The sequence below is a fragment of the Glycine max genome, chromosome 13 (genome assembly GCF_000004515.6).
Source record: "Glycine max cultivar Williams 82 chromosome 13, Glycine_max_v4.0, whole genome shotgun sequence".
NCBI classification, from domain to species: Eukaryota; Viridiplantae; Streptophyta; class Magnoliopsida; order Fabales; family Fabaceae; genus Glycine; species Glycine max.
In genome coordinates this window covers 22,055,191-22,079,282 of record NC_038249.2, presented here as the reverse complement: position 1 = coordinate 22,079,282, position 24,092 = coordinate 22,055,191, and the positions used below count along the sequence as shown (strand labels likewise).

Sequence of the window (24,092 nt, the reverse complement as noted above, 5' to 3'; positions counted from 1 at the left end):
CAATCCAAACACACCCTTACCGATTTAAATGGCAGAGGAACCAAATGCTTACATGGGTTTCAACTCTTAACCTGTCTAAACAAAGTAAGCACAATAAAAGTGAGTCCAACCCCTAAACAAACAAAAAGGGAGAATTGAAAAAAAAAATAAAGAAGAAGACAGTCCATATCTATCCCATATGGCAATTTTGGTGTAACAAAAGTGTTTTCTTTATTGTTTTTTTACCACTAGTAGTCACTAATTTTCATCTATCAAGTGGAAAAAACCCATGCTAGCATACCACGCTACGACCTAGAACAAGAAGCAATAAAATGGGCATTTTCCAACCTAAGTAGCTACAAGGAATTAGGGCATCTAAATTGATACGAACTATCTTCTTTTCCTAACTAGGGTCCTTTGTGATCTTTAGGCACGCACGGCTCTTCCATGTGAGGCCTCAATTGAAATAGTGGTCCTTAAGTCTTCCCTCGAATTTCCGTACCTTTCCATTCCCCTACTTATTTGAGTAGAATTTCTTGCCATTTTCAAGATGCTATTAATATTTTTTTTTTCTCTCTAACTATTACAAGATATTCGCCGAGAAGATGAAACAAAGTATTTTTTTGCTATAAGATGAAACAAAGTTGAGGCTTCTATAGTATCATAAGAGGGAGATGGAGGGAGGGGTGACCTAGTGGGGCAATGATCACCTTCGAGGTTTGAAGTTTATTTCAATTATTATAAAAAGAATGGGCCCCCTAAATATGGTCTAGCCCAATAATATGGTTTGTGTAATACCGGTTTTTCTAATTTGCGAGTTGCGACTAAGTGATAAAAAATAATTAAAATACAAAATTAACTTTTGTTTATATGAAAAGTTTAAATAAAAGGTATGTCCAGTCTTTCGTTTGAGTTTCAATAGAGAATTTTATTGAGACTGGTACTGTTTTGCATGCTAACAATGTGGAAAATTATAGCCCATGAAGCCATGGGTGAAGTTGGGTTTGATCGGCTCACATATTGGAAGTCACTTTAACACTACTAGAAATAATGAGATAATTAAAAAAGAACTAAAGTTGTCTTTTTTTTTTACCAGAAGTAATTTTGTCTTAATAATTAGATACTATTTTTTAAGAAATAATTAAACACTATTGATATAATTATACTAATTTTAAAATTTAAATAAACCTAAATGTCATTTTTATCATTTTTTTATATTAATCTGATTGATAGAAAGAAAATAACAACTTAATTTGAATGCATATAATTAAATAATTACATAAAAAGATATTTGTCCCGTATATTTAAACTTTAAAGTAATTAAATGCTAGCTAGTTCTCATAAAATTTCATCCAACAATAGTAAGAACGTGTTAATAGTGAATTGCTGAAACACATACCTAACAAAAGGATCTTGAGGGGGAGAAAAAAAACGTGTATGTGGGGATATAATCCCCTCCTTTAAGAGACAATATACACATAATCATGGCTTGTGAGCCACAAGACATTAGAAAAGATGTAGCAGGAAACAAATAATTCAATGGATGTGCAAAGTTTATTATTGGGTTGCTGAATCCTTGCTTGCTCATGTCTTTGTGATTGGCACACTGTTCTGGAAATGGATAGATTAGCTGACTAAACAATATAATTTGCACTTTGCCCAACCCTTTCAACTCCTACTTCTTTGACCCACTTAGGAGTTAAGACCACACATTTTAGTATGATTCAATTCAATAATCAATGGCCCATAAAGTTCACCCGACCCAGAATTTATGCCTCACCAATCATCTTTAAATTCTTAAGATTTGTCCATTTTTTTTATATCTAAATATATTTTTGGTCATGTATTAATGTTTTTATATTTTTGGTACTTGTAAGTTTATTTTTTTATTAATTTTAGTGTTTTTAAGTTTTTGATTTTTTAATTTTTATCCTGTAAAATGTTTTGTTTATTTTTAGTCATTGTAAGTTTATATTTTTTTAATTTTAATGTCAAAAAATGTGAACTTATGAAAACTCGAAAAAATTAGAATCTTAGCAAGTTATACTCTTTGATAAAGACTTGTCAATTATTACTATTTCAATATGTTGTATAAGATAAAATTATTATTAAATTAAGAAGATAAAGAGAACTTTAAATTGTAAGTATATTCCAATTAAATTTGACAAAAAAAAAAAGAGAAAGAAATATATGTGCATACATCTGCATGATTATAGAGAGGAAAAATAAGGGCCGGGTATTTAATGGCCTAACATGCAGTATGTCTACATGTGAAAACCGTGCGCCAATCATCTTCAATCAAGTGTGTTATTTTTTTGCCAAAATAACAACACGGTTTTATTGTCTTTTACAAAACAATAATCGTTCCTACAATAATTTTTTTTACTACTGTTCAGTTGTCCTTCACAGGTACATACACGGCATGTGAAAGGCAATGAAAAAAGGTCTAATTGCTAAATTGAAAATGAAAAGAATAACTATTTGTAATAGTAGGATCAAAGGACATGCAGCATAATACCGTTACAATATTGATGGTTCCTCTGTATTATGTTATTTATTTTTTATCATTTCCGTATGATGTCATTTTTTTAAAACAGCTAATTCATAGCATTGTCCTTAAAAATTCAAGGGCATCTCAGATAATGTGGGCTTTATATCGTCAGAGAGAGCTTAAATCATAAAAAAAAATATTTAATATGCAAATGTGGATGCGACACTATCATAAGATTGCATTGTTTATGGGTTTTCAGATACCCAAAGAAGATAAGGCAACACACTTTGAAAGGAAGGAGATTTTCAAACCAAATTAAGCTGCATTGGGAAGCTAACAACACATCATTAGTCATTACTTAATTGGCTATGTCTTTGTCAACTCATGATTAGAATCAACGGCACCGTCGCTCTAGTGTTCACATTCAATAAGAAATTCTTTAGCACTTTAAATCATTTTACACAGATTTTTTTTATACATATGAAATCATGAATCATATGACTACTTTTTTTTTACTCCATGGCTAAATTATGGGCAACAATGTCAAAATTGGGCTGAAAATGAAGGGTCTCATGCATCAAGACCCCACAAGATTGGGGTTCTTTTGGTTGCCTTGTGTTGTCCAATCTTCCACGTTCCCATTCCCTATATCATATCATTACCACATGCCAAGAAGTGGGGAACTGAGCCTTTGTCCAATGGCTTTATTTCATTACAAAAGGCTCAGAATTTACAGACCTGCATTGGAGACAGTAACATTGTTTTCCCCATATAGAAACTATTTTTGCACGCTGAAAGTGCATAACAAATGAAGAGAAAGTAGAAAAAAATGTAAAATATAAAATGAATGTTAGTAATAAAAAGAGATAAGAAAAAAATCATATTATAAAAACTATGAAAAATTTCATTGATATCATGAGTTCTAAACACCTAGAGAAAAAGATCGTAAAAAATGAGAGACAAATAATTTATAAAATTAATTTATAGTTTATCAATATTATGGGCATGCTTGATTCTTCGTCTAAATTATTATTACACGAATCTTAAGATAAATTTAACGGTCCAACACAAAATGAACACAAGAGGAATAGTCTTGATCCATTCACAAAATTACATTTAGTCTCACTAACATTTAGTTGGACTTGCTGGAAATAGAATTGAGTTTGAATTTGTTAAATAAATTTTTGAGTTTTAGACGTGGATGAAAAATATAATTGAAAGAAGAGATTTTAAGAAAAGTGGTCAATAAGACATTTTAACAAAAATTTAATCATCACCAGACTTAAAAAATAATTCACTTGTTGTTACTAGAAATAAAATTAATTGATAATGTATTTTTTTTTTGTTATTTATGATATTAACGTAAAATATATTGATTACTCAAAAGAAGATTAATTCATAATATAATTTTTTCATTATAATATTAATGTAAAATAAGTTGATTTATATTAGTAAAAATCTAACTTATCATCTTATGTTTTTTAAAGTATATATATTTTTATTTATAAAATTTGAATGCAAAATTTTATTTAAAATTTCCGATTTAATTTTACTTTAACTGAACCTGTTAGACATCATGATGTGATACAACAATAATAATGGAGGGATAGAAGGCATTAAAGACTGTAAAGTGAGTGTTGAACTGTTGTTTGAGGTGTCAAATCAGCCTCATAAAAGTACTGTAAAAACATATGGTAGTATGAATTTACGCCAATGATATAAAATAGCATAAAAGACAAGTAACAGAGTCGAGCTTATCTATATTACTGTGGTAAGACCACAGAAAAGACGAATAGAATGACCTATTTCCAAACCCACCAAAACACAAAGGAAGGTTTGAAGAGCAAAACATTTATGGCGTGATGAAAATAGAAAGGTTAATAATAATAATAATAATAATGAGTGACAAGTGGAGAAAAGATGAAGTTGAGAAGAAAAAAAAGGGGGGGTTGAAGTGGAATGAAAAGGCCACAGGTTAACTTATTAGACAAGGGGGGGTCCATTTGGCATTAAATAATAGTACAATCAAGTGTAAAAAGATATCACGTGTAAGGAAGGAGTTAGGAGGGTGGTGGTGGAGTTGTGAGGGACTCAATTTTAGCTTAATGAGATAAGGGGACTCAATAAAAAGGACTCATCTTCCTTCCACCATTACCCTCATCTCACGGATCTTGCCCCTCTCTCTTTTCTTATAGAGACCACATTTATTCATTGCATTCAAAGGGCAATGGCCTCTTGGAAGAAGACCATCACAACTCCATTCAAAAAGGCTTGCACTTTCTTTAACCAGCAACCAACATCTGCAAGGGATCAAAAGAAGTCTCAAACAGGTGTGTTTACACACTACAATTCTTCAACTTACTCTTCTTTTTTATTTTTCTGCACAAACAAAAACATTATTATAATTAATTGAGTAAATGATGGTAATTTTTTTTATTAACTACGGTGGTTTAACTTTCAAAAAAGATTTTATACTATCATTTAATCACTAGTCACTACTCAAAGCGTTATTATATAACTGTTAAAATAATTTTATAAAAGTAAAAAAAAAAATTCTTTATTAATTAAAATTTTACATTTTTCATAGACTGAATTCTAATGTATTGATGAGATGATATGGTGGTATGGGGTTTGCAGAGCAAGAGAGGCAAGTAATGGATCTGCACGGGGAAGTGATGGCATGTGGGTATGAAGATGTTCAAGTGATGTGGTCTATTCTGGATAAGTCGAAATCCACAAACTGCAATATAACCTCTTCAACCTGACCCAATAAAAAAACAAGAAAGTGGCACTTCAGCAATTAGCGGATGTTTTTGTATGCTAATGTTTAAGGTCATAATTGCATCATACTAACATATCTATTTGGTATGAATGTAATTCTCATTCTCATAGTAGAAAATGAAAAATGATGTGTAGTGTGTAGGTGTTTGATATGGTAGGATTTAACGAGGTGAAGAGAAGAGAAGACGGTGACGGTGTGTTGTAATTGTAAGTCAAAATGTGTAGGGAATCCCCATGATTGATGAGAGAAAATCATGGCGAGATTATGATATGAAGAAATATTAGATTTGATTCTCTCAATAGTCAATGTTAAAATCTCGAGACTTGCAAAAATATCTTATGGTAGTGGACAGCGTGTTCGACTGATCAATCGTACGTTCGCTAGTCATGATCACGATAAGAAAAATAAACAAGAGACATTTTTTTTATTTTTTAAATTTAAAGATTAGTAAATAGTTTTTTAAAAGAAAAAAATTAGTAAATACTGAAAACACAAGATATGATAAAATTTTATTCTATTTTTAATATAGTTAGTATATTGTATGTTGTATAATATTATATAATTAGTTTTTTTTATAAATATTTTTAAATTGCTTAATTATATTTGTAATAAATAAATATAGTTGAAATATACAAATTATATAAGTATTTAAGTTTGAATAATACACGACGAATGTTTATCTTTACATAATTAAAATTTTATAAAAATAAATATTTTAAATATATATATATATATATATATATATATTATTTTTTATGTTTAATAATTTTGATCTATAAATTGTAATATTAATTTTATTTTTTAATTATTAATATTTTATTTCATGAAAATTATTGAAATTTAATTTAGAGACAATAACAAAAAGGTAGAAAAAAGAAATATTGATTTAAAAAACTCAAATTTATAAGTAGATAAGGAAAAATAAAAGTAAGTTTCAGATGAAAAAAAGAAAAATTGACTAATTGTAAGAGTAGTGTACAAGCTGCAAAATATACACTCAAAAGAGAAAAGAGAAAAAATAAAACATTAAAAATGTCTAATTAAAAAGTGGAAGAGAGCGAGTAACTCCATGTTGTGTACTTTGATTAATATATATAGAAATAGGTTAGTTGTAGAGTTAGCGTGTGAAATGTGCCTTTAAAGAACAGAAAAAAATAATATTGTAAATGTCTAATTAAGAGACAACAAAAAGTGAAAATCTTACTCTTTAAAATTATATATTTTCATATATGATATAAAAGTAAATTCTTAGTGAATTAATAGAACAAGATAAAGTCTTGTTCATTTAAATTTTATCTAGGGAAACTTATTAGAAAAGGGTAAAAGATGATTCAGAACAACAACTATATTCATATTAAATAAAAAAACTATTATTTTATTAAATAATAATGATATCATGTATACTAAAAAGGAAAAGTGCAATATAATGTCTTTTATTGACAATAACAAGGATAAAAAATCCATTTTATTGGGCAGAAATTAATTAAAAAAATATAACTTTTAAATTTGAGTAAGAAAATAAATTAATTGAATTAAAACATTATTATCTTTATGTTTATTAGTTTGATATGGTATGCCAAAATTTAAGTAATAATATTTGGATGAAATAGAAATAGATAAGAGATAAAAGATATGTAGAAAATATACCATTAGAACAAGATAACTTGACATTATGTTAGCTTTATGAGTTGCTTAGATAAACAACACTGCTTAACTGATTCTACCAATAAAAAAAATTCAATCACAATTTATTGCAGCTCAAATTTAAAACTCATTCTAGTACCAGTAAATTTATGTGTAAAGTCACTGGAAGGCCCAATAATTTAAGATGAACAACCTATTTTAGTAATCATGCATTAAAAATGCTCTAACTCATTATTTTAATTTATGCCATAATATAGTAGTAGATTCAATGAAATTTCTTCAGGGAGAAACACTAATCTAACTACTTTTAACTTAAAATATCCATCATTCGGAACCCATTATTGACAGTTTTGGGACTTCTTAGTTTCACGGAAAACCCACCTAATGAGAAATGACTTCATTGTTGCTGCTGCTAAGTTTGACAGAAAAAATATATAAAGAGAGTAGGTGGGGCCGTGGGGGTGCTATTTTTTTCCCTCCTCTTCTGCCGAGGGTACAGAGAACAAATAAGAAACTCTACAAGACTACAAACCAAAGAAATCAAACGATAACAATATTCTGAATCATTGATTGCCCGTACTAAAAAACCAGCTTGTATATACTACAATAACTTCGAACTCTAACCCTCCAATATATGTTGTCATTGAACTATATACCCTTCTGATGTGGCGTGGCTGACCATGGGGCGAATTCACCTGAAATTTCTCTCTTCCTTCGCTTCAAGGGCATCAACTTCCTCGTTGGATAGTAGGTCCACAATAGGTTCATATACGTCCCACTCCTTTCTTTTCCTGTTACATTCAACCACAACAGGCCAAGCCTGTGAAGTTCTCATTTGAATTTCATATGCAAGACTTGTATTATGTGATAGGATTTAGGAAGTCACAAGTGTCATAGAATTAGATACAAAGTGGTTTTAGTTGGAAGGACAATGGCTTTAAGCTTAAATAGTAGCAGGGCTAGAAGGTCTTAGAATGTAAGTTTAAATCTAACTCAACCCCAAAAACCAGTTCATAGGGTGAGGGTGGCCCCCAGTTATATATTCTATATGGATACTATCTCTAGCCAATGTGAGACTTTGGTTTTCCCAATAGAAGGGAAAACATTCAGATTTGTAAGCAGTTGGGAATTGAGCATTGCTCTGCGGAAGAAAAGGGAATCCCTTTGTGAAAGAGAAACCCTAACCCAGTGGAGAATTCTCTACTTTTTTGTCATACAATATTCAAGAACAGAAGCATTTTTTATCTTTCTTTCTCTCCACATCTCTCTCTCTGTCTCTAAATCCATATTCTGTTTCCAGATCATAATAGTATGTTCAAATTAGTTTAAAAAATTACACAAACTATAGATTTAGAGTCTTAGACCCACATGTTTTGTGGTTGATCGACAAACTATATGTCGTCTTATGCCACTGCTTTTCCTACCCTAGTCCTGAGGCTTATGAATTAGCGAATTCCACAAGCTACAATAATAAGGAAAAACTCATATTAAGGCATTTCAAGAACAATTTTAACTACATAAGCACTATAACTGTGCAGCCTATGATGATTAAACAATGATATAAATGTTTAGTATAAAATCATGAATTCCAGCAAAAATGAGTGTTCAAATTTGTGAGACTTACCGAACTACACTAGATTTCGGACCAAACAACTTGACCAAGTCCACTGCTGCTGCACCTCCTTTACTGTTAAAGGATCATTGACGAGAAAAGAATGTGAATTAGGAACATACATATTCACTTGGAGTTGTAATAAAATTGCATTTACCACACCGCACAAACTTGAGACAAGTGTATTAATAAAAAACCTGACTGGAGTATATTCAGCCCCTCGACGACCCTTCTTGCTCATTCTGCTTTCTCTTGCTGAAACCACACTTTGAATTGCAATCTAAAATATGAAAATACATTATGATTATGGTAACTGAACCATAATAACTTCTGAAAATACATCAATCAACCAATAGAATGACTGACCTCATAAAGCTGCTCTCTGATAGCAAAGGCAATAGCTGGCTGCAAAGCAGAAGAAGCATTTTACAGTTTAGTATGTTTGATTTTTCAAGAATGTCTGTGTGCTTGTAATGTTAAAAAGAAAGCAACAGAAAGAAAGAAAATCCGTTGGTGAAAACAAAATATAATGCCTAAATTCGCACAACAAATTGTTTCTTACTACAACACGACCTAAAAGCCCAATCCATTACCAACATAATTTTGCTTCTCTACAAAAATCCTATTATGTTTCCAAGAAGAAAGATCATGGAAAATAACATAAAGTTGGCACTTGGCACAAGTTAACATTTCAATTATCATTCTTTCATGGGGAGCAGTGAGTTTTAACACTGCTCCAACATGTGCAGTTTTATTTTAACTTATTACTAGTGATAATTGGATATACTTACTCCAACCTCAGGATCTTCAATGCCCGTGTCCTTGCAGAAGATTCTGGCAAACTCTTCAGGGTCACTCTCAAAGTTGTTCAAGTCCTAGAATTCAAAGATTTTAGACACAAAAAGCCCAAACCAACAAACAAGCGCAACAATCTTACAGAACAACACCTGTGTTGTGCTCCAATCTTACCCATAAAAACTGGTCCTTCACGAGCGTATGATTAACACGAAGATCAAGCTTTGAAAAAGAAACAACAAGATTTGTTAACAGGCAAAGCAAACATCCAATCAAACAAGATAAAACACAAAATGGCAGCAAACAGGGACCTTGATCGGAACAATCTTCTCCCCAGCATACATATCCTGGCCTTCATAGGACCGAAACTCCGAAAGCTGTGACTGATAACACAACAAAACGCAAATTAGGTAAATTGCAGGATGATAATAAAAAGAAGGTTTAATTAATCATTTGGTCCTTATACTTGCCGTAAGGTAAAAACTCTACGCTTTAATCCCTATACGATGACTTAACGGTTTAGTCCTTGTGCCACCATTTTGTGGCTGTTTTACACAGCTGGAAAACTAACAGCAATGACTTAAACACACACATATATATAAAAGGTATAGGGACTAAAATGAAAGGTTGGTGCATGTATAGGGACCAAATGATTAAACCTAAAATGAAAAGGGAAAAAACGTTGGTGAAGTGTGTTTACTTGAATTGATTGAGCAATTTGTGTTACAAAGGCGGGAGGGAGCTTCAAGTCTTTAACAGTCCTTTTTGCAAAGACGACAACCTCGGAATCGGGATCTACGACGTTGGAATAGAATCAAAGGTAATGAATAAACAAGAACAGGTTTAGTTTGAAATTACCAGAAGGGTTCCAAGTGAACGCGTCCTTGTATCTCTGCCCCTCGATTTCGATGTCCAATCGAATGGGAACCAAGTTCTCCGCAGTTGGCCTGTGCATTAATCATTCATTACTTACGCATTGCAAACACTAATTAAACCAAACAATTTGAATTTTGAACTTACATTCTGAACTTCACGGGGTTTCTGTAGAAACCCGAAATCGGAGTTTTCATGCTGTCTGAATACCAACGTATGATTACGACGCCGTTTTAATGGAAACGCTACACAAATTAACTTACTCCTCGTCCCAAACCAATATCAAAACACTTGAACGGTCTTCTTCCCACACTTTACCACCCCCGCAGTTTCTGCATCTTTTTTTTTTTTTTCCTTCCGTTTAGTGTTCGGAAATTTCAGGAAAGAAGGGCATTTTGTTTAGGCCCAGGCCCATTATAGTCCTCCTATTTCGTTTGAAGCCCATGCTCTATGGTTTAGTTTTTTCGACAAAAATATTCTCTGACAAGAACTGTTTTTTTTATATATATATAATTTATAACGTAAAAGTTCACCTTGCGGAGACTAGCTTTCATTGTGAAAAAGTAGAGGTGTGAAGTGAGAAACAAATAAGAGTATTTTGAGAATATAAAATAACGGGGTGTGAAGAGATAAAAAAGGAAGATATAAGCAGCATGGGCCTTGAAATCTACTTGTGGGATTCTATTTTGTCTCTTTAACAAGTATCTTCTTCTGGACTATGCTGTTTCGCAGAGTTTCTAAATATAAAAGATATGAACTAAAAATACTTAACAAAAAATTAAGTTCATTAATAAAATATAATTTATGAAAATATAAATCAAAATACAGTTTATAATTATTTAAAATTTTAAAAGTTTAAAATTAATGTAATCGATAAAAAATATTTTAATGATATCTTATAATGTTTAATGTTGTTTGAACATTTTGAATTTAAAGAATTAATGAAAGTAAAAAAAAAAAACTTTTATTTAACAATTAATTAAAAATGTTAATTTAATTTGATATAAAAGGCAAAAAAGAAAAACAGGTTAAAAAATAGGGTTGAATGAAAAGAAAAGTATATACATATAAACATGTTAAAAGTCTAATTAATGATTTACCGAATTAGAACAGATTGAACCCAGACATATATTAAATGAGCAGCAGTTGAAGACGTTTGAGGACAGTAACAACTAAGAACTTTATCAAGACTATAAATAGTTTCTATTTGAGAAAGAAAGAAAGAAAATCCTATAAGGCTATATATGACTATCTGATCCCTCTAGGGCTTTATTACAGGTACGAGATTCGTTAAAGGACCATTTTGGCTAGACAAATAGGGGATCCAACCCCCTTGTTTGTATGTCCTTTTTTCTATTTCTCGATATCATTAGAGTGAGTGGGATATAGAAAGTTACAAAAATAGGAACCAATCTCATATGAAAGTTAAGGGAAATGTTTGGTCCGTTTGATAGGAGGTAATGAGCATTGGAGTCCATTTGGAAAAAATATCCACTTAAGTTAAAATTAAAAAATAATATGATATGTCTTAAGACCAGTGTCAAAAATATGAATAATATATATTTATTCAATTTTAATAAAGAATGCTTAAAATTAAGACATAAAATATTTTAATTATTTTATTAAAAATCGTTTAAGTAATATTAATAAAAAAAGTTCAACTAAATTATGTATAGAGCAGTTTCTTAATTTATTCTATTAAATTTGTTTTGATGAGACGATCTTAAACTTATTTCTTTAGAAAATAAACGAATTTTTTTAATTTTTGAAATGAAGATATGATCAAAATTAAGTCATCTTTTCAAATAATAAAATACAGTTTAGGAATACAATATCATACTTTTCTTGCTAATTTTCTGGGTGAAACATTTAATTTTGATTTTATTCTTATTGATGCAAAGACACTAATTTGATATTATATATTTTCTGCCACATTTTATTTAATGAGTATTTTAATTTTTCAAAATAAAATGATAAAAGGATTCACATACAAGGAATAATAATCTATAAAATATTTAAATATTTGTGTATATTATAGTTTTTATTAATAAAATATGTTGTAATGTGGCTGAAATTGTAAACTTTCACCGAAAGAAAAAAATTGCATTTAAAAATATTTTAGACATATTTTTACATAAAAACAAGACATCCCCTAGATCAATTACATGAAATTATTTCAACATAAAAGTAATTTCTACCAAAAATAAAATTAAAAAAAAGCATATGCCTCCATTTATAATATATCTATTTATGATGCGTTTAAATATACGATGAAAAGGATAAAATTTAGATACAACATTATATTTATTATTAGTGTTATTTTTAAAATAGAGTCAATATTAATTTCATTGTTGTAAGTACAATCAACAGTAAATTTTACTTTATTTTAAAATATTCAAACAATACTATACAAATGTTTTTTTTTTCATTTCACGCACTATTGATATACTGGGTTGAATAAATAATATATGTATGTCAACCTATGAAAAAGACCGTCATATATAATAGTTGATTTTTATAATAATTATCTTGAAAATGATAAGATAAAGATTTTTGATTCATTCATATTGTAAAAACTTTTATATTGATAATGCATGGATATCAAACACTAGTTGGTTTATGTACATGATTACTGTTATTTGGTTCTTACATTACATGCCTAGTAAAAGAATTTTATTTTCGCCTTGTGCTGGAGTTCAAACTTGAAAATGAAGGGCTATCAATGATTGTCCAGATGAAATATCATTGTCAGTTGGTGAATGTTTGATCAACAATCAAAATGAGTACCCTTTTCTGGCAGACAGGTGTTCGACTGTGGATTGTTTAATTCATAGTTAGAATCTTGCTCAAATTATGACAATGAAAGCAAAACTACTGTTCTTGACACGAGGGGTGTGGACACCATAAGCATCATTATGTTGTACCCAACAAAGCCAAACACATCAAAGCAGAGACAGCAGAAAAAAGGCCCCTCTAGGGAAATTAGGATACCTTCTTTTTATAGTTTCACTATTACCTTTGATACATTTTAAGTAACACACGATTTAGAGTATTTCATATTTCAACTTGTAGGTAAAATTCATGGAAGGAAGGTGCAATATACCAACCAAATCACTAAAAAATTAATTGAGCTAGTTCCAAACCAAGCTTGAAAATTTTGGACTATTCCATCATAAAAGAGACACCAAGAAACATCATGCATTAAAGGTATGAAGACAAAAGGGACATGCATTGTTCCAAATGACTACAAAATAATGGAGCTAGTTCCAAAACAAAGAGGAAAATTAGATGACTCCATCATCAAACAGAGAGACTAGGAATACTGCAGCTATGTACTGAATTGAGAATTAGGTAAGAAGTTACACATCTATATTGTTTTTCGGTGTATAAAGCTATTAGATATATGATAATCACGGGATCCATTCTTTTTGGTGAAATACTTCAACGAGTTTCACCAACCCACTAATTAATAACTAGATCTACAGCAAAAATTTATGAACAATGAAAATTGAGGAGGAGCTTGTGTTGTGAGAGAGATTGTATACATTATTAAATTAACTAGCATCTGTCAGCTCTTGTGATCTTCAGCCTCTTCACACTGTTCAAGAACATCCTGTATTAATCATCAAATACAAAAGGGTTAAAAAAATACACTGAAAAATGGAGCTAATAGGATTTAAGAGTTCAATTTTGAGACATATATGTATCACTTACTCCCACGGCACATCTCCAACCATCATCCAGTCCCCTTCTTGATCCTCATAAGTTAGCACGTGAAAATTCCTAGAATTAAGAGGTTGAGAGTTAGGACCTGAAAAAAAAAACAAATTGATCTCTAAAAATGATGTTTCAAAGAAGGTGCAAAAGGAAATGATTTTATGAAGGTTTCAAATGCTTACAGAGAATGTTAGTCCTAAACATATGGCCAAGAGTTTTCACTAGTCCATCATAGCTATAATGTGCCATCAGATTCAATTTTCTTCCTATGGGGATGCCTTCCATGTAGACTTTGACAAACAAGGAGGGTCTTTGGCTCAGATGGCTTTGTTTCCCCACAAGGGTGCTCCTCAATATAGACTTAATTGGTGGCCAGTCAAAACTTTCCTCCCTGAAGGGTAGATAATTAACAGATTAACATGTTAATGCTATTAATCATGCATGCATGTACATTTTCAACACAAACAATAGGATCAAGATTAAGGAACAAAAAATAAAATTAAATTAAAGCTCTTAGGCTTTAGCTTTGAAAAAAAAGTGCAATAGAGAGCAAATTTTGGTGTAGAAAAATGGATAGGTGTGTATGTACCTTGGTGTTGAATTGAAGGGTAATTCAGATTGAGAAGAAGGAGAGATGCTAAGACCAAGTCTGAGGTCAGTGCTCAAATCAGTTCTGTTTCTGCAGGCACTTGATGAAGGGGAAGAGGGTGGTGGAGTCCTAGTCCTAGAAGGGTGGTTGTTGCTATCAATGGAAGAAGATGAAGATGATGATGACCTGGTTTGAGGGGCATCAATTTGTTCTAATGTTCCCATATCTTCCAATGAATGAAACTGATCGAGACTGAAAAGAAAAACCGCCACCTTAGGGTCCTTATATATATACACAACAGAAGCTACTTTATACCAAAAAAGAAAGAAAGAAAGAGAGAGTATGATAAGCAAAAGCAAAGCCAAGTCAGACATTCAGCACACTCTCTTTGGTTTTGATTTGCCATGAGGGTGGGCAACATGTCCACAAGGCCTAAGTTACACGGTCTTCAATTTATTACTTTTTTTGAAGTTTTGGTTGGTTGGAACCTACAAAACTTTTTTATTTTAATAAGCTCTTAATGATATTCCACCCCTCTTCATGTTTATTTTAATTTTGGAAGGTTATTATTTTATTTTAATCAACTCTGCCTTCCATGGCAGATGTCTTCGCATGATTATGGGAGGACATTAGGTTTAAAATTATTAAATTGGAAAAAAGGTAAAGGATTTGGCTCAATAGCCATGGTCATGGTCATGCACACCATATACTATGATTAATAAAAAAAAAGAATGAAAAACTAATCTCTGGATAAATATATCTTGTCTTTTCAATACTAATATACTAGTATATATATTATAATAATCCATTGCAGAATTTAGTGAGTTTTCATGTTTATTTGAGGTTTCTCTAGAGAATTGGACTACAGAACATTGTATCTTTGTTGAGAGGGAGCTTTATGATTTATCCATTTTTTTAAAATCTAAACAAATCAAAGGGATTGAGTGAAAAGATTTTTAATTTGTACCATAGATCCGGTGGAAAACCAACCCACTTTCAAGGGCTTTCTAGTCTTAACAATAATAGCGTCAACCAATTTCTTACCAAGGGACATTTCAATAGAAAGAGTTCAAGTATCTAATTACACTGTTTTGCTGGCCCCATTTGAGTGTATCCTTGTTTGTTAATGGAAAAAGTGGGATGGCTCAAATGGTTCTGCCAAATTTAACTATAACCAAAAATCATGCCAGTGCATAAGTGTTGGAAGAGAATCATGAGGACAATGTACAAGGACTATTGAATTCTGTCTTCAATTAAGTACCCATAGCATCTCCCTAAGCCATATATAAGTAGAAAATAATTAAATTGACAGCTTGATCCACACCATCACCAACCCCAGTTTGGCAACTTGGAGTAACTATGATGTTCAGCCTTATGTAGTAAACTGGATGCATTAATTCTAGCTAAACACTGATAGATTTGAAGCATTGGACATTAGTACAAAAGTTGTTATTCTTGTTCACGGATGGAGTCTACAGTGAGTTGTGTAGTTTGAGCATTAGATCTGGAGTATTGACTTGTTCTTGTATAGTCATTGCTTTGAATCTTGTTTATGTTGTTTTTGCCTTTGATTTGTTGCGGGAAATGCATGTGTAGGGAAGAATTAGACGTCATGCAACAGGAGGTAGCTGATTTTGGAAAAATATGTGTAAAGATCCAGTACTGGCATAATCACAACATCATCCAAAGGACTAGTTATAATTTTATCAGCATGAGGTTCTTTGTTTGTAAAATATAAATTAAAAGGACTAGAATATAAATATAATAATTTTTAAAACCTGTCGTAATAAGTAATTTTGGTGAAACTAATTGATCTCTACTCTTTATTATTTTAAATTATATCTAACAGTTATGAATGTTAATTAACTAATTGATCTCACTATAATTAACTGGGTTACTCATTAAAAATACGTGTATTAGGTGAAAAATGTTTAAATTATCTTTTTGTTAAAATCATAGATGAAAAACATTTTTTTTTTTAAAAATCGTTGGATTGTAATTAACTGCATACCATCATGCAGTTCAAATTGGACCCAAAGTTTAAATTAGGTGAAGGTAATTGCGAATGTTGTTCAAAGAATTAAGCTAAATATTGTTGATCTCATTTACCATGTGTATTTTCTTGGTCAATGCCTGATATCGATCCTCAATTTCATTTCATATTCAATTCGGCAATAAATTATCATCAGAATTATATACTGCTATTTTTGGTGTCATAATAATCACAACACTTTAAGTTTCTGTTTTGATTGGTTATACTGGTCAATATATATGGGGCTTCTAATGTTCACCTTAATTAGATTGTATTGCAATCAGCCCCAAAATATTTCAGAAAAGAAATCAAATTTTTTTATTTTAAGAACATTATAATAATTTAATATCTAATTAAAATAAAACATAAAAGTATCTTTCTCTCTTCTATTTTATGATATTTTTTTTGGAAAATGATAATAGGTTATTACGTGTAAAAAACAAATATGGTGTGAGAAAAAATAGAAATATATATTAAGTTGTGATAGGAGAGAGAAATAATTATTTTTAATTAATATTAGTTTATTAAAATATCTTTATAATAAATGAACAAAAGTACAAAATACGTGAAGAATATTTATCCTAAATATTTTGGTGTTGACTTGTTCGGATTATTGTTGTCTGTAAATTTTGGATATCAAATGAACCTTTTTCCAGAAGGTAATTTTAATGTGACAGATTTTTTTTGTCTATCATTATTCGAGTTAAAGCATTTACGTGAAGTTTAATTCAGAGTCATAAATTTATTTATTTATTATCTTTAATTAGGAAGGAAATTTTAAATTTAGTGATTAGAGAGAAGAAAAAGTAAATTCTATACATTGGCAGGATATTATTTACGTGAAGTTTAACTCCTGTCATATGTATTTTAAGTTGGTTACGTTTGATTAGATAACATAATTATTGAAATTATTTAATTAAAAGTTGAAGCTCTTGTAATTTCGTATGTATCTAATCTTCCTTAAACTTCTAAACCAAAGACAATCATTTCAAACTTTATTTTTAAAGACAAATATATATGGAAGGAGGCATATTTGAGTGAAAAGTACTTTTTATATGATAAATGATGATAATATAAATAAGTTGTACTATATTGATAGCAATTTTTTCACCAAAAAAAAATTGATAGAAATTAATGCCAATAGACTACAGCCATAACTAAGAGCCCCCAAATGGATTTATTATTCTATAGACCCAACGTGTGAGGGTGGGGCTATGAGGATCAAAGATGGAATAAAGAGAAAAAAGAAATGCAGAGACAAAGAAACATGATTTAAAGTCACAGTCTCCTCTTTGAAATTTGAAGAGTAGACAAACTTCATTCTCTCTGTTACATGTTTCTGCGTTTTCTTCCTTTAATTATCATTATTGCTATTTAAAAACTATATAGCTGGACCCTTTCACCTTTTTTTTCCTTTTTAAGAGACATATTAACAAAAAAGAAAATGGACCATGCGAGAAATTAATGAATGCTTGCAATTGAATCTTAATAACGTTTAATTAAAATAAATTATTAGTCCTCTTTAGAGGCTCCTTAAGGACGTGGTAATCTAAATATGGCTCTACCAAATATCAACAAAGCTTAATTAACCCGACAAATTGTGCCTATGTGGCTATTTTAAGATGAGTCATCCCACTAACATTCTATATCAATACAAGGGGACCAGCATAGGCAGTTAAATTAAATAATCATTTACTAATTTGAGTTTTCTTTTAAATACAGTACATAAATCTATGCAATAAAAAAAATCACATCCACTGTTTTTTCCATGACCTAGCTCACAGAATTAACAGTGATGTTTTACCTAATCAATTGGTAATTATCATGAGTTTAATTCTGTGGGTTGTTTTACGGTTTTAGAGGTTTTGGTATTAATAATCAGATGCATTCTTTTTTTAAAAAATGTTAAAATATATAGGTAAAATAGTAAGTATTATACTAGAGAACTTCAATCGAATTAAAGAAACTAATTAATAATGGTTTTGTTAACCATTCCTTTAAGGATAAAACTTATTTAAGAAATTATTAAATAGATTTTTTAATTAAAAATATAATTGAAAAAAAAAAGTCAGAAATACTTTTTTATATTATAAAATGAAAAATAATTTTAAAAAATATTAAAATAATAATTATTCCAAAACGGAGGAAGTGTTATGTATCAATTATAATGTCGGCTCAAGAATTCTCAACTGAAAGCATTCTCAAACAGTTAAACACATACGTTTGCAAGGAAAAGATCTAACCACAGTTCGAGGGTTTGTTTATTGAGTTGATCAAAAAATGAAAAGAAAAAGGGTAAAAATATAAACCATTTATACTTGCTCAGAATAGTTATTATATCATAAGAAGATTACTTAAAGTACAACTCATTTTTACTCTGGACCATATACATTTGGTTCAATTCACAATTATTTTCACTTTTAATTTTGTCTAATCCTCAAGCGTGTCAGTTGGGATAAAACCTCAAAATTTGATTTTTGTTTCATTTTCATATATAGGTGTTCTGGACTAGCTAGCTAGATAGACTCATTTCATCTCATCTCACTTAAATAAATAAAGCAAATATGTTTACTTAACATATCTATTATTTAGCCTAATAATAATTCGATCGAGAACCTTCTCCATGGCACTAAAATTTGTGTTGATGTAAAACATCGAATTAATTGCGACTATAATTCACTAATAAAGTATCACAAATCAAGAGATCCAACTTAGATATAATTATATAAATACTTCTCATATATGATCATGATGCAGGAAATACTATCTAACAAGCTAAAACTTTATAAATAAGCCTAATGAGCTTAAGTAATTAAGGACAACTTATAACCCCTCACATTTCATTATATTTCGTTAAAGTCATTGCAAGTTATCACATCAGAGCTTGGTTCATTAAGAACTACGTACGGAAAATTTTAGATTGATCGATCGACTAACTGATTTCATCTTAGGCCGATGCTAAACAATAAAAAAAAAAATTGTAAATACAAGTTTATTTTTATTGCATTAACCATTTTTTATAAATATATGAACTGTTAAATTAATTATATGATATACCAACACATGTACATCATTAATTGTAAATGTAAAACTTGTTTTACAATAGTGCATTAAAATTAAGTTTATTAAATGATTAGACTTCTACTTTTCATTTTTTTGGTTTCCGTTCCAATTTTACTTAAAAATATTATATATTGTTGGTTTTATATTGAATTATTCTCCATAAACATTTTTTTCTAACAAAAAATAAATATTAATATATGCATTACACCATTAGAGGGAAATATTATATAATGAAAGAAATAATTCTAACTCTTATTTGTTATCTTAACAAGATTTGAATTAGAGAGGTCAACGATGAATTTCTAGCTTCACAGTTAACACTCAGCTCTCTCGTGTTAGATACCAACTTATGTTTTTGTTTTCTTTTCCTTTTATTATACCACGATCCAAATTGTATTGGCAAATAACAATAATAATATATGGAAGTAAATAGAAATGGATGCATGCAGAGTGTATTTTAACAAATTGTGAGATGAAGCAAATAGTATATTTATATATATTACGTGTAGGCGTGATGAACTCGTTAGCAATAGTAACTATTTAAGCCCAAAACCAAAAGTGTATGAAGCAGCGATGATGAGGAAAAGAAACTCAAGTGGAAGTTGAGGGGGACACAAAATTTGATGCTTGCAAGTAAGAAATTAATAGTCTACACCATCTTATTTGGGCAAGTTTTGATGCGTTGGATTCTTTTCACATCTTTTTCTGAATTGAACTAAGCAATTCTTATCTCAAAAGCGAGGACATTAACCCAACTTTAAGAAACATGCAATCAAATACTCACTTCTCTTTCTTTGTATATATAACCCATATAAACAAGCATGTGCCTAGGCATGTGCAAAGCGTTACCACTCCCATTTCCCTGCAATGGCAATTTCGACTCTCTTCAAAACTTCAACCCTCAATTTTACAACCCACAATTAATTAACCCTTCTACTTTAAACCCAACTACAAAGATTCTTTTTATATTTATTAATAATTAATAATAAAATTAAAAAGTGTTTGCAATTTTGCATGGTTAGAGTTTATTTAGTTTGATCTAATTAATTATAGTACTTAACTAATTTAATTTCATATTTCTTTTTCGCATAGGTAACAAATTTAATCATGTTCAATCGAAACATGGCCAACACTAAATATGAACATTTTTTTCAACAAAGAATCGAACCTTAATTCGCTGCATTGCATAAAACTAACCCTTGCTACTAGACTTAATTAACTCCGTTGACAATTTCATTTCATGTTAGTTGAGTTGTTGGGTGTAATGAATGTTCCCTTAATTTCACTTTTCCTTTTGAAATGTCGTTGGCAGCTGAGCAATATCAGCTATTCTGACAAACCCCATTTGTTAGTTAGCATGCAGATTAAACAGTACCTAGCTATAGCTAGACCTAGAGAGAATGTAATACATAGATGAACACTTTCTTCTTTCATTTTTCACTTTTCCCTTTTGGTACTTTCGCATTACACCTATGTGAAGATGCCACTATGATGAGAATCTGTGTATAGTACTGCCTAGCTTTCTTGCTTGCTGCTTCCTATTGTGTATTTCTATAGCATGAATATGGATTACTTTTCTACTGGCACCACCGTAATTGCATATGAAATATGCAAGAAGAGGATGGGAGTTAGAAGCCACAGGGAGCAGAATTATTCCTCAAGAAAGGAGGGACAGAGAGAGGTGATTTAAGATTCTGTTTGTTAAAAAACAAGGGGTAAAAGAAAAGGTTGTTCCCCCCAATGTTGCTTTAGTTGGACATCTCACTCTTTTCTTTAATGGTCTCTATATATTATTTATTTCATCATTTTTTTGTCACATTGCACTTTGTGTGTGGCTTAAGCATGTAGATTTCATCTCGTCCTTTCTTCTCTTTTCTTTCAAAAGTCACATACAATACAAGATCAGACACACTATGGGAATAAGAGGTGGGCCTCGTGCGTTGAGCCCCAATAGTTTCACCTTTGTGTTGGCCCTAAACATCAACCTACTTAACATCTAATTAAAATTGTTCCCCTTAATGACCAACATGGCCTTCTTTCTATACCAAACTGGTTTCCAACCTTGGGATTTTATGAAACCCAATAAAGGTCACTTGCGTAATTATCTTTCTCTCACTTTGTGCAACACAAGGGCTGTGAGTGACTCTTATGACTAAAGTTTTAAACTGCAGTCAAAATTCATCACAATTCTTGATATAGTAAAATAATAATAAATAAATGTGGCAGCTTTTATATATATATAGACAAAGGTTAATTTAGTTTTTGTTGACGGAAGAGATTTAAACCTACGATATCTCTCTTTTCTTTTTCTTCTCCCTTCTACCATTAAAGAAATCTTATAATTTTAAATGTGATTATGTGAATCTAATAAGTTCCAATTCGATGCGAAGATCCTCAAAACCTTCACATTAATTATGACTGAAATTGTAGTGGATGGTGGACTATTTTTTAAAACATTCACTATTAATAAATACAAACATTTCATCTCTTGGCTTCAATATGGAGCCTTTGTTACGTTGTTTCTACTATGCTGCTATGTGTTTTGTGGTAAATTAAACATTTGATTGCACCCATGTTAGCTTTTCTTTTGTCAACGAACTTGTCAAGTTGAAAGAATTGCTTTCCGTGTGGGGAAACATGGAGTGATTTAATGGAAATTGGTGGAGTTCATGTCAACATTTCATTGGTGGACAGTGATTTCAGCTAACTGACCTTTTTATAAATTATAATTTAAAGGACAAATACTTCTTTTAGAGATCACATCTAAAAGTAATTTTCTTGTAGCTAGTGATTGATTGTAGTATATATTGTGCACTTCATTAATATTTTCCTTATAGTTGTGGTTTATTAAATTTTGCCTTGTTTTTTTTTCCCGTGTTATAGCATTATTCTTATCCACGGGATTAATTTCTTTTTCACTAAATAAACCTTTTGTAGTTTACCTTAGAAGATAATTGGTAATTCCATTAATTTGCATTTTGATCATAGGAGAAATAGACACTTTCCATTATGCGTTATCATTCTAATGTACACTTTTTCTATATATATCTTCTTACACGTACAATACAATAGAATAAAATAAAAGCAGTTACGTTTATTCTTTGAATCAATGCAAAAATAACATGTTTTTATCTTATAAAAGATTTTATGAACAGACTGTGTGAGGAAAAAGAGTCATGAGTTCAATAGTGGAGAAATTTTAGGTTACACGGCAAAAAGCAACGCAGATCCTTCACAAACATTATTACGTAGAGAATTCTTGAGTGATATGCTATTTACTTGGAATGACAAAAATTCATCCCTCCAGAGGGTCGTATTAGAGATTCGTGTGGGGCTCAATCTAAAAATCTCAATTATCTCAAGAGCTATTTTGTTATATGATAAACCTAATTGAATGAATGTAAAGCCTTCTGTAGGGCCTTGAATAAACTGTGTTTACTGTAAAAAAAAAAAAAAATCTTTCAACCAGCTAGGTTCTTGAATCAAGACTCACCTTGATTAGTATGGAACTGGTAGCTAGCTAGCCTGATGATGATCAATTCACGTTATATATGTTAATATAGTTAATTAGATCAGTTGAAAATGAGACCAAGATTTGTTGAGAGTGCCAAGACACCAGATGTGGAAGTCACTATAACAACCTCAACCATCCTAACGTTTTTCACTGTACCCCTCAGTTCTTACTTTTGATTCATAATTAGTGAAAAAATCTAGGAACACGTTTATTTTATCACACTTTATAATTATAAAAGTGAGTTTTCATAACAAAGAATATGTTTAAGTGTACTATTAGTTCTTAAAAAAACAATTACATGCTTTAATTTCTAAACAGTAAACAATTACCCCTCTTAAAAAAACAGTAAGCAACTCGATGGATGAAAAAACATATAGAGGAGAATTGGATCTTTATAATTTTTTATGGATGATAATATTTCAACTCAAATTTTCTGTAACAAAATTTATAATATAGTTTTTTATATCTTTCGGTTGTATAACGCATTTCATTTCACATTTTTTTCCTCTTGTTTTGGTTGTGAAGATAAGAATGCTCTTATTTGATTAGTACGTGCACGTATTGAAGGAGACGTGTGTAGTTGTAAGGTACTATCACCAATTAATAAAACAAGGTGACAGCAAGAACTAGATAGGTATGTTTGCACTTTGCACATGGATGACGCACGCCGCTACACATGTGAAGCGTTTACGAGGTGCGTTCTGTATTAATAATAAGATCCCTTATTTTATTTTTGTGATTAAGAACTTAGAACTTCGTATCCCATTTTTTGTCTTTGCACCTTCTTTTTTTTTTTTACATTCCAAAAATTAGTTTACAAAATATAATTCCAGAAACTAATTTCTAAAATAAGAAAAAAAAAGGAAAGTACAAAGAATTAACCTTCATTCAATGGCGATGCTTACCATATGTTTTTCTTAGAGCGTGTTTATTGAGAGTTACTTGGTTTTACATTTGTGTAGCCGTACTAAACAGATTGCACCAATAGCCAATGCTAAGAT

The 24,092-nt window shown here is 30.5% G+C and overlaps 3 protein-coding genes across 4 annotated transcripts; 1 reads left to right on the top strand and 2 right to left on the bottom strand.

Moving 5' to 3' along the window:
- Positions 1–4,521: 4,521 nt before the first annotated feature.
- LOC100305862 (uncharacterized) lies at positions 4,522–5,551 on the top strand. The gene is made up of 2 exons (XM_003542350.5): positions 4,522–4,800; positions 5,108–5,551. The coding sequence occupies exons 1-2, from the start codon at positions 4,698–4,700 to the stop codon at positions 5,233–5,235; spliced, it is 231 nt and encodes a 76-aa protein (XP_003542398.1). The 5' UTR covers positions 4,522–4,697; the 3' UTR covers positions 5,236–5,551.
- Positions 5,552–7,174: 1,623 nt separating this feature from the next.
- On the bottom strand, positions 7,175–10,541 carry SNF5 (chromatin structure-remodeling complex protein BSH-like). 2 transcript variants are annotated; one of them, XM_006593411.4, is made up of 10 exons: positions 10,324–10,541; positions 10,162–10,250; positions 10,004–10,098; positions 9,615–9,686; positions 9,478–9,525; positions 9,300–9,383; positions 8,875–8,913; positions 8,706–8,788; positions 8,521–8,583; positions 7,175–7,716 (listed from the first exon to the last, which is right to left on the bottom strand). In XM_006593411.4, exons 1-10 carry the CDS (start codon positions 10,371–10,373, stop codon positions 7,545–7,547), a joined length of 795 nt encoding a protein of 264 aa, XP_006593474.1. In that variant the 5' UTR covers positions 10,374–10,541; the 3' UTR covers positions 7,175–7,544.
- A 2,798-nt stretch (positions 10,542–13,339) lies between these two features.
- Positions 13,340–14,918, bottom strand: LOC100818083 (auxin-responsive protein IAA4). The gene is given in 5 exon segments (XM_006593924.4): positions 13,340–13,789; positions 13,891–13,987; positions 14,076–14,284; positions 14,483–14,834; positions 14,837–14,918. Coding segments are annotated over 5 exon segments (780 nt in total). The 5' UTR covers positions 14,904–14,918; the 3' UTR covers positions 13,340–13,734.
- Between the last annotated feature and the right edge of the window lie 9,174 nt (positions 14,919–24,092).